This window comes from Talpa europaea (genome assembly GCF_964194135.1).
Source record: "Talpa europaea genome assembly, chromosome: 12".
Taxonomy (NCBI): domain Eukaryota; kingdom Metazoa; phylum Chordata; class Mammalia; order Eulipotyphla; family Talpidae; genus Talpa; species Talpa europaea.
This window is the reverse complement of record NC_140079.1, coordinates 38758437-38769185: the sequence shown is the minus strand read 5'-3', so window position 1 is coordinate 38769185 and position 10749 is coordinate 38758437. Positions and strand designations below refer to the sequence as shown.

Here is a 10749-nt window from a genome sequence, read left to right as displayed (position 1 = left end):
ATGGTTGTCACCCACCGGGTTGTGGGCAGGGTCACCCTTCCCCATCTCTCTGCTGCCCCGAGTTGGACTGACCCTACCCCGGCTTAGGGCCTTGGGCAGAAATTCCTGCCACTCTGCTCTGGACTGAAAGGTCCCACCACAGGCCTTTAGGGGAGGAAGTGGTGGCTTGGGGCCTGCTGTGTTCTCTGCTCCCCCTTCAGAGTACCTTGTGAAGAGGAAGCTACACATGGTCCAGGTCACTGACTCAGCTTAGGGACTGAGGCTGTGCAGATTGGGGGGCAGCCGTGACACCAAGAGACAGGGCTTGGCTGGAGCTCTTAGTGTCTTCTGGGGTTTGCCTCCTGAGGCAGCTGAGGCAGTGTTGGCGGCAAGAGCCCAGGCTGGGTGCGACAGCCATGTAGAGCAGTGGGTGGATGCAGATGGCCAGGGGTATGAGGCCTCGTGCAACCTGGTGACTCACGTAGGTCCCCCAGTCCAGCTCCTCCATGGCCTGGGCGTTGTTCACAAAGTCTGGGCAGCGGGCTCTCCACTGCTGCCGGGCATGTATGTTGAGCACCCAGGTGACATAGTAGGGCACATAGGAGCTAGCATAGAGGACCACTCCGCTGGCTACCAGCACTGCTACCCGCAGCTTCTCAGCCACCGTCATGGTGTGGCTGTGCAGCAAAGCATGCCCAAGGGCGCTGTAGGCCACCAAGGTGAGCAGCAATGGCAGGCCACAGCCCAGTGTTGCCAGCACCAGGCTGTAGGCTCTGTAGGCCTCCAAATGGTTGTCATCTGCTGTCCCCAGGCATTTGATGCAAGCCTCAGGCCTATTCACGGTGCAGTTGCCTTCTTGTGGCCCCTTCAGATGGGAGAAGCTGAGTGTGGGAGCGGCCAGCAAGGCTGCCACCACCCAGCCAGCAGTACTGATGGCCCAGGTGTGCTTTGGCTGCAGGCGGCTGTGGGTGAAGAAGGGGTGGACGACACCCAGGTAGCGGTTGAGGCTGATGCAGGTAATGAAGATGACACTGCCCAGCAGGTTGCAGGTGAAAAGGAAGCGCTCCAGGCGGCATGCAGCCTCCCCGTAGCGCCAGTGCTTGGGGGGGTAGAAGTAGGCAGCCAGAGGGGGCAGCGTCAGGGCATAGAGCAGGTCACTGACGGCCAGCTGGACCAAGAAGACCACAACTGGGTGCCATGGGCGTGGCTCCCTTGTGCTGAAACGGTATAGGGCCAGGCCATTGCCAGCCAGGGCTACCAAGGACTCAGCCAATAGAATGGGCCACAGAAATTTTTCCTGGACGTCATGGAGGGTACGATCAACAGGTGCTGAAATGTTGACTGGACAAGCTGTGGCACCTGTGGGCAGAGGGTGTCATGGGTTGAATCCTCTTGTCACTGCAGCACCTACTGTCTTCAGGGCCCAGTAGCACCAGGCCTCTAAACGTGTATGCTGCATGCCCCTTTTGTGCAGACATTGGCCAAGTCCTTTCCACCCCCAGGAGGGACACTAGCCTCAGTTCCTTACAAAAGGAAACAGGCCTAGAAAAGTCAGAACCCAGATTTCTTCAACTGACATTTGTTAGGCACTCTCTGGTCTTGCACCCTCAAAACAATTGGGGCAAGGACTGGAGGTCGCTGCCCTGCAGGATACATGTAACCAGGCAGTGATGACCCAGAACATCAGGCCTGGGGTGGAGATTCAAGAGTCCTGAGACCACTGAGTCCAAGTCCACTCCATCTGCCGTTCTTGCTGCCTCCACCACCAGTTTACAGCACCTGAGCTCAGCCCGCACCTTGGCCAGCACAGCTTCAGAACCTACCATCCCCAATGTGGCAGTTCTATCATATCTGCCGGTGTGGCAGCTCCCCCATAGCTGCCAGGGAGTACCACTGAGCACCAAGTCAGGTCACAGCTGACTGGCAGAGCCCTGCAAGACTCACTCCTGACTCAGAGGAAAAACAGGCCCTCACAACACACATCCACGCACACCACCTCCCACAAAGCCTTGCAGATCTCTTCCTTTGAGCGACACTCCTACATTCCTTTCTTCCTATACTGGCTTCTTAGCTGTTCTTAAGGCACATCCTGCTAGAGGGCCTTTGCATTGGCTTTTCCCTTTGCTTGAGTCACTATCACAGCCATTGTTGACTCCCCATCTGCTAGGTCTGGTGCTAAAGGCCCACTCTCAGCACTAATTAGCCGTTGTGCATCCCTTATTCCCCTTTCCTGCTTATTTCCTTTCCACAAATCTCCATCAATCTGTAAGGAAAATCCACAGGAGAACATCACTGCCTGGTGACAGGGGGTACCCTGCTACAGGTTCCCCAGTGTCCAGAACAGTGCCTGGGACACAGTGGCAAAGAGGAGAGCAGGAACCTGGAGTTGATTCCCTTTCTTGCACCCTTTCAGCAGTTTTCTGAGACATGGCCAACCCCCAGTTCAGCAGGTGAAGCACACCTGCCCTTCCCCTCCCCCACCACAGGCCTCTTTAAGGAGTCCAGATGTGACCCTTAATCTGCCTCCATCCACTTCTATAATCCTGACCAAACAGCAAGGGCCCTGCTCCTCACCTGAGGTGGCTGCTGCCATGGCCCGCACTGTCCCGACCCGCGGGATTCGTAGGCACGAAAAGAGAAGGGCTAAGGATTGAAATGAGGGGCTTGAGACAACTTGACGCTAGCGTTTGCTTCTTTATTTTTCCTTTACCTTTCTTTTACTTTTCCCTGTCTTTCTACCTTCCCTGACCTTCTCTCTGCTCCTCTCGCGGTAACCTCTCGCAATAACCTCCCGACCTTCTCATGGTTCTCTTCTTCTATCCTGGTAGCTCCTCCCATCGTACCTCCCAGTCTCATTTGATCAACAGGAAACACCTGTGGTTTCTCAGCAGGCGAAACGTGAAGCGAAACTTAATTGATGGCACGTGTTGCGCAACAAAGCGCATGCTCCAGGCGGCTCCGGACATCTCCCCCTTTTTTCTTTTAAATGAGACACCTGGCCTGTCTTAGGTTGGCATATTCCGTGACCAGCCTTACCTATCATCGCTAATCCGGCGCACTTGGTCCGGACCGCTGTCTTAGGTTGGTCTGGATGGGCTACGCTCTTACCCGTCTTTGGCTCTCAGGTTCTCTAGGGCTAAGTTGACCCATCTGGATGCCACTGGGGAGTCCTGGTCAAGTACCATGGCGCCAAGTACTTGCCTGACCGCAATAGTATGTTCTTTGTTTCGCTTCCGTAGCCGACGGAGAAACCATATGCCGAATGCACAAACAGCAACTCTGGGAGGAGTCCTCTAAACCAGGCAATGAGACCCTCATTCGTAACAGGGTAACCCGAGTGTTAACAGTTATGAGCTGTCTCGCCAATTGAGCAGTCATGTCCAGGAGCTGGTGGTTCCAAGGTCCTCTGATTACACTATTTAACCTATTTACTTCCATAAACATATTTTTCACCATAAAGGAATTACACAAATAAAACTGTACAAAAAGTTACAATGCATGTGAGCGGTTAACAAAAGTGTGTCTATCTCTTTTTACATCAGAGCTATCTGCTAATTGAGCATCAAAAGTCCATTTCGTAAATGTTCATTCATATCTTGCTATGTTGATAACACAAAAGCAACATTGGCAACTAAATTGTTTATAGTGTTAGTATTTGCAGCAGCTTGAATGACAGAGATGGCGGCAGCAGCCGTAGCCGCAGCCGCAGCCACGGCCACCGCTATTGAAACAGCAACAACAGCTGCAGTGATGCCAAAATCACGTCTCCTCCTAGGTAGAACAGGAAAAGGAAAGACGTGCAGAAACATCCACGGGCATGATTAAAGTAGAAGGCAGATGAACGATCACTGCCCTCTCCGCACTCCGTGTCCAGCAGGCAGAGAGGGCGCAGGGCTCCACTGAACAGTTCAACACAGTTGCATTTCCTGCATTATTGGAGAGGACAAAAAAGAAGGAGGGGACAGACAGCAGTAGACAAATTCTCTGATCTATTATTCTGGATACTAACGGATTGTTCAATGGTAGAACTAATGTTTGCAGAGTAAATGCCACCAAATAATTTCACCTCACCCTGACCCAACAGGGCACCATCCAATGACTTGAAAGCCAGACCAGCAGTAAGATTAGTGGCAAACACTTGCGGAAAAGTGGAATCATGACGATCAATGAGGAGCAAAAAAGGCAGCCGATGCACAATCGCCCAACGTACTGACATCTGGGACGCTTGTGTCATCAAGGTTAGCAGGGTCAGGTATATTGACAAACCAAACCAATCGAGCAGGAACCCATCGGGGTGCTTCCGCATCCTGTGGGAAAAGACAAATGCTGCCGGGCAGCTGTATTAGTACTGGTGCGGGTGGTTGCCACTCATTATTGACCTGGTCCTTCCATCTCGCCATATAAGCGCTGTGGGAGTAAGGTTACTACAAAATACCAAAACATCAAAAGGGCGAGAGACAGACAACCTATTTAAGGTCACCTGGGCTAGAGTCTTTTTGACTCTAGTGATCGCTTCACGAGCCTCCTGCGTAATGGCTCGTTACCTAGAATTCGGCCAGCTGCAGTCATCAATCTTGCTAGGAACTCTGCATATGGTTCTGTTGACCCTTGAATGACCTTTGTTAATTGAATGTCGGCTCCTCTCTATCGCCTATTGCCTTCCAGGCTGACCGTCCAGCTGCTGCAACTTGGGCAAATACAGCCGGATCATAATCCTTTTGTCGGTCGTTACTATTGTATTGCCCTTCTCCTGTTAACATATCCTTGTTTCTAACCGGAAATCCAGCATCAGCATTGAGTTTAGCTGTATGGGTGCAGTTCTCTAAAAATATACCTTTCCATACCAAATAATCCCCTGGGGAAGTCACCGCTCTGACTAGTGCCTTCCAATCATTAGGAGTCGGATTCATGCCTATCCAGCTATCCAATAAGGTATGCGTAAAAGCGCTCTGGAGGCCATACTGAGTAACTGCCTCCTTTAACGCCTTCAAAAATTTAAAAGCTGTGGAGACATGTACTCTAGTACGCACCCCTTGAGGATCTGTCCCTTTCACGACTGGATAAGCATAACTAGGAGCCTGGGAAACCAGGACTCTTTCCATCATAGAGCACAGTCTTTCCATTAACGGAAGATCAACCCTGTCGAGTGTTCTAGGAGGTGGCTCCCCAGGTGTTTTCCATCTCCTTTTACGCTTCCCTGGCTTGTAACAACCAAGGCCTTCCTTATCCTGTTCCTCCTCTCCTCCCGACTCATTGGTAGAATAATCTAGGGGAGGGGCTGTTGGTATTTTTTGAGTAGCGGAAGGGGGACTTACCAATATAGAACTCACAATGGAACTTCTATCTTCTTCCTCCGATTGTTTCGCGGTTCTGACGGCCTCAGTGGCTAACTGAGCGGTAGCAGTGCCACTGGCATTAAGAGCATCTCCCACCACTCCCCAGACCGTCAAAGTAGTGCCAGGAAGAGACTCAGTACCATGTAATTGCTGATGTAAGACGATATTTCCTTTCACCTTATTCCAGTTGGCACTATCGACCCGATCCTGCTCCAGAAACCACTTACTAGTGATACTAAGGGTCTCTACAAATCCTTTAAGAATTTTTCTACTGAGAGGAACCCCAAACTCTTTTAGGAGAGCTTCCAGGGAAATAACTAACTGCCCCTTGGACATTGAATTGCCCATGATCCCAGCTACCTTACCTTACTTTACTTGCTGGCTCACCACAGCTGGTCCTTCAGCGGTTCCTTCGTTCTTTTTCGTGCCCCACGTTGGGCGCCACCTGTCCCGACCTGTGGGATTTGTAGGCACGAAAAGAGAAGGGCTGAGGATTGAAATGAGGGGCCTGAGACAACTTGACGCTAGCGTTTGCTTTTTTTCTTTTCTTTCTTTTTCTTTTCCCTGTCTTTCTACCTTCCCTGACCTTCTCTCTGCTCCTCTCGCAATAACCTCCTGATCTTCTCGTGGTTCTCTTCTTATATCCTGGTAGCTCCTCCCATCGTACCTCCCAGTCTCATTTGATTAACAGGAAACACCTGTGGTTTCTCAGCAGGCAAAACGGTAAAGCGAAACTTAATGGCATGTGTTGCGCAACACTGTGCATGCTCCAGGTGGCTCCAGACACTGCACACCCTGCCTTCAGGTCTGCTGTCCACTCCTGGCAGAGGTGTTTGCCTCCCTCTCAGCAACTCTGCTTGCTCCTCCTTCCCAGCAATGCCACACCCACTGGCAGAGCTTCCCCATCTTCCTTCCTCCTCCCACACGATCTGTCTCACTTGGAGGGAGAGTCCTGGCCTGATGGGGAGGGGCCAATACCTTAAAGCAGCACAGACCAACGGTCCTCTGGTGACTGTGCTCCCCTCTGTAACAATGCCCTATCCAGGGTGGGGGAGGCAAGGTCAAACTTTCTGGTCAAGGCCCCAGCCCCTCCATCCCAAATGCAGGCTAGACACAGACTCCTGTGATGCCAGTTGTTTATTGGAGTGGGAGGTTGGGGGAAATATCCTTTATGAAAGGAAACTGAGAGCTGTTCCTGGAGACTGTAGGAGTCCAGGGCAGCGTCTCTCAGGCCCCAATCTGGGGCGTTCCACGAGCTGCTCTGCTCAGACTCAAGGTGCTTTCTTAGAAGGCCGCATGTGACCTTGGCCACGTCTCTGGTCTCGGGCAGCCCTCCGGGGTCTGCCCTTAGCCTTTGGAGGCCTCCGGTCACCCCCTTGGTCCAGCCTCTGCTTCTTTACCCGCTGCTTTTTGCCTGGGGGCCAGGCAGGCTGTCTCTTCTTGGCTGCTGTTGGGAACATGTCTGTGGGGAAAATCTGTGTCAGGGCTACAAGAGCATAGGGGCAGGCCCAAGGTACTTAGTTGCACTGACCACTGCCACGCACCCTCATCAGGTTCCTCGCCCACCGCCTGGCGGAAATACTCCAGTTCATCTTCCTCTTCCTGCGGGCTGGCCCGCTCTGCCTCAGGAGGAGCCCCGGGGTCCTCAGCATCACTGTCCCCGTCAGCCACCGTTGCCTTCTTCATGCCTGCCAGACTCTTCTTCCTGGAAGGAAAGGGGGCACAGGTCAGTGTGGCAGCTGATACCTGGAACCCATCTTGCCTGCTCATTCGGTGGTCACACACTTGTGGGCCTCTCGCTGTTCCCGTTTGCGTTGGACGTTCTGGGCTTGCTGGTCTTGCCTCTGGGCCTTGAGTCGCAACTTCTCCTCCTTGGCTGCCAGGATAGCCTGCAGCTCCTCCTCAGTCTTGTGCACTAAGCAGAAAGACAGTTCAACAAGATCATCAAGATCTGGATCTGTGTGTCCCCGCTGTACCTGTGACCCATCTTGGAAGACCTCAGACCCCAGGTCCCAGTCTCACCAAAACTGTGGAACAGCACATTCCCCTCCCCAACGCCCTCCTGGATCTTGATGAGCTGCAATGTCATTCGAGGGCCAATCTGCAGGGACACGGTGTAGAGTCAGTATTCCTTTGGGGCTGGGAACTACCAGAGGAAGCCCTTGGGCCAGCCCTGTGGGGCCTCACCTCAGTGAGCCGGACAGCACTCTGCTGTGCCCTCATGTTGCCTCGCCCGGCGATGGCCTGTGGCAGCTCAGTGATGTTATGCTCACCGTCTGGCTCTGCCTCGCTCTCTGACAGCCCTGCACCCCTGCACAAGGAACACCTGGGGCTCAGCAGGGGACCCAAGCTACTTGGGACAGCTCTGGGGCCCCTGCCCCACACCCTCCTCACGTGGCCAGCAGCTCGCTGATGTCCTGAAGGCGGCTCATGTTGGGGAACTTTTCCTGGAGAAGCTTCTTCATCCCACGACTTGCACCCACGGGGACGACTTTGATGCTACTGTGGGACCGATGTGAACATGGAACAGAGTTAGGGGCTGTGGAGTGGAAGTCAGCTTTACCCCTTGCCCAATTCTTGGGTGCGTCAGGGCGTTTACTTTGAGACTAAGCTATCACAAGGTCTCAGGAGCACAGCATTGTCATCAGTCGCACACAGGACACCCTCCCCTCCCCTGCCCAGCACTCACTAGTGACGGAAATCCAGCTCCTGGGAGTCAGGGTTGTAGTTGATGAGAAGGCAGCGTTTGATAGTGTTGAGGTTCACCTGGGAAGAGCGGGCATAGAATGTGAGCTGCCCAGGCCCCACTAGTTCAGGAAGCCACGCCACAAAAATCTCATAGCAGGGTGGGGAGGGGTGCTGCTAGCTCTGTGGGAATGGATGGAACTGCATGCATGTCGTGAAGTGCCTGCAGCCCTGGCCAGAAATCCTGGCTCTCGGACCCACTGAGGTGGCTCACAACTGCCCTAGTTTGAGAGCTGGTACCAGAGATTACAAACTGTGGGGCTCTGAAGCCATATTAAAATGTCTAGTCCTGGGCCTCCCCTGGTGGTGCAGGTGGTTGAGTGCTGCGCTGTGAAGTTGTCCGCAGCCTCTGCAGCGCCAGTTCTATCCCAGACAGCCGGCGAGGGTCCCACATGGTGCGGCAGACCTCTCCTGTCTCGCCTGCTGCTCCCCTCAGCAGTGTATTTCATCAGTCTGCCTGTTCTGTTCCCTGCTCTGTCTCTGGTGAATTCTCTCACCCTCCCGCGCATCTGGCCTGTATCCCGGTTCTTGTATAAATAAAAAAAAAATAAATCTTTAAAAAAAAAAAAAAGTCTAGTCCTTCCTCATTGTTTCTAACCTCAAACTAAACTAATGACTATACCTCAGTTTCTCCCTCTGTAAGTGGGGAATAGGGCATCGGCATCAGTTTCTATCTGAGGGAAACTTTTGTCTATCATGGGCCCTATGATGTGTCTTTCCAACCCACCCTCCATCTGCCACACCCAGCTCACCTTGTGCACATTGATGGAGGGAAACAGGTTCTGAAACATGGTGGCCATGAGCTTCACATGCATGCCATGGGGGCCAAAGCTATTGAGCACCAGAAGGGGTGGGTGGGAAAACTGTTGTTCGTGCATGCGGTGCCGTCGCAAGGAGGAGACCACATCCCGTACCAGTGTGTACTGTGGGGCAGAGTAAGGAGTGGTGATGATCAACACATGGTGAGCATCACTCCCAAACCTAGTTCCTACCCACATGGATCTTGTACTACCCCTTACCTTGTTGATCCGGAAGGTCAAAGTGGGGCCTCCTGGGAGGCGCATCAGTTTCTGCAGAAAAAGAAAGGATCAGTGGAGTTCCAGGGGGTCCAGCTAGGGAGCAGGGGAACCCCTGCCCCATCTCTTCAGAGCGTTTACTTTGAAGCCAGTATCACAGCAGTTCAGAGGCACACAGATTCATCATGAGAGTTGGGGACCAAGTGGGGTTTGGGGGGAGATGAAGGGTGGAGGGGGCCACTCACAAAGTAAATATTGGTTTCCGTTTTGCTCAAGATGAGGAAGTGTGTGACCCCAAGGGGTCCAGCCACTGCCACACAATCCTTCAAAGAGTTTTTCTTCCGTACCTGGGAATTTCAAAAATAAAAACGGGTAACCAGAAACAACCCCTTATTGAGCAAAGAAAGAGTAGCGTTAACGCAGACTTGATTTTGAGAACCACCTCCTTGCTTACTGTGCATCTCCCCATTTTGCAGGTGAGCAAACTGAGGCCCAGCGAGGTTAAGCTGCTGGCAGGGAGCAAGAAGCAGCTAACTTTCCTACCGAACGTCGGAAACTCGAGTCCCTGCTTTCACCATTAGCAGTAGGCACCCAGTCAAACCCCAAGTAGGGGGCATTCATCCGGGCGCTCTCACTGCTGCCCTACAAAGTCGAGAGCGGGGACAATGGTCCCCATCAAGGTCCCTTTCTCCAGCCTGGGGGATGAAGCTTCGCGCATACCGCGGTTGGAGTCAGCGCCGCAGCCGCGAAGGCAAAGTCGGCGGTGAGAGGAGGTGGGCTGGGTGGTGCAGACCTGCAGGCGGGTGGCGGTGAGTGGCTCCATGACCCGCCGCAAGTCCAGGCTGAGCTGCCGGATACCGCGACCCGCGCGGCCCCGAGCGAACACGAACGAGTGCGGCTGTGCGGCGTAGGCTTCAAGGTTGCGCAGTTGCGCCTGGGCTCGCGCGCGCTTCTGGTGCCGAGACTGCAGGGGTGACGGGAGAGCAGTGAGCGCCGCAGTGGGCTCCGCGCGGCCCCCACCCGCGCCGCCCGCCTACCCCGCCGCCGCATCTCACCCGCCCCGTCTGCCCCATCCTGCCGCGTCCTCCACGAGGTCTCCACCACCGTGGCCTTCCGGCGCCGCTCAGCTCACTTCCGGCGCGGGCGATGTGATCACGTGAGGCGCCACCCAGCGGTGATGTCAGGAGGCAGCCTGCGCGTCAGGCCCGCCTGCTGAAAAAAACTTTGGAGCGGTTGCTGTGGAGACAGCTGTTGCTATGGTGCATGTTTCTACGGAAACCGGGGCGGAGCCGCGCCGCCTCGGGAGCCCGCGCGGGCCTCGCAGAAATGAATTGAAGGTTCAAATCCCTCCTTGGCCAATTTCTACGACTGCAAGTTTGAGAACTGCTTTCCCTTCTCCTTATTCCTAAAATATCCTAAAGTGAAGCAGGTAATTATTTCCCTTGTGAACCACAAATTAAGAGCCATAACGTAGGCACACTAGCGCCAGGCACTTGTGGGGCAATCAAAGGAGGGGTAGCAGAGGGTAGCTACTTCACTTGGGCCCCCAACCCCTGCGGGTCAGCTGTCTTCACCCGGGAGCCCTGTATATGGACTGGCTGAGAGATGGAATCTCCACATCATCTGGAAACTCAGGGCAGGAGTTGCGCTTTGTGAATAGTTCACCTCCTCCT

The 10749-nt window shown here is 53.8% G+C and overlaps 1 protein-coding gene across 1 annotated transcript; it reads right to left on the bottom strand.

The window, feature by feature from the left end:
* Nucleotides 1-244: 244 nt before the first annotated feature.
* On the bottom strand, nt 245-10149 carry LOC311181492 (suppressor of SWI4 1 homolog; the record flags this gene model as incomplete). The annotated part of the gene is made up of 13 exons (XM_084249957.1): nt 245-1338; nt 6619-6777; nt 6860-7020; nt 7101-7230; nt 7338-7416; nt 7503-7626; nt 7710-7817; nt 8005-8081; nt 8813-8983; nt 9080-9130; nt 9322-9423; nt 9870-10040; nt 10132-10149. 13 exons carry the CDS (start codon nt 10147-10149, stop codon nt 245-247), a joined length of 2445 nt encoding a protein of 814 aa, XP_084106083.1.
* Between the last annotated feature and the right edge of the window lie 600 nt (nt 10150-10749).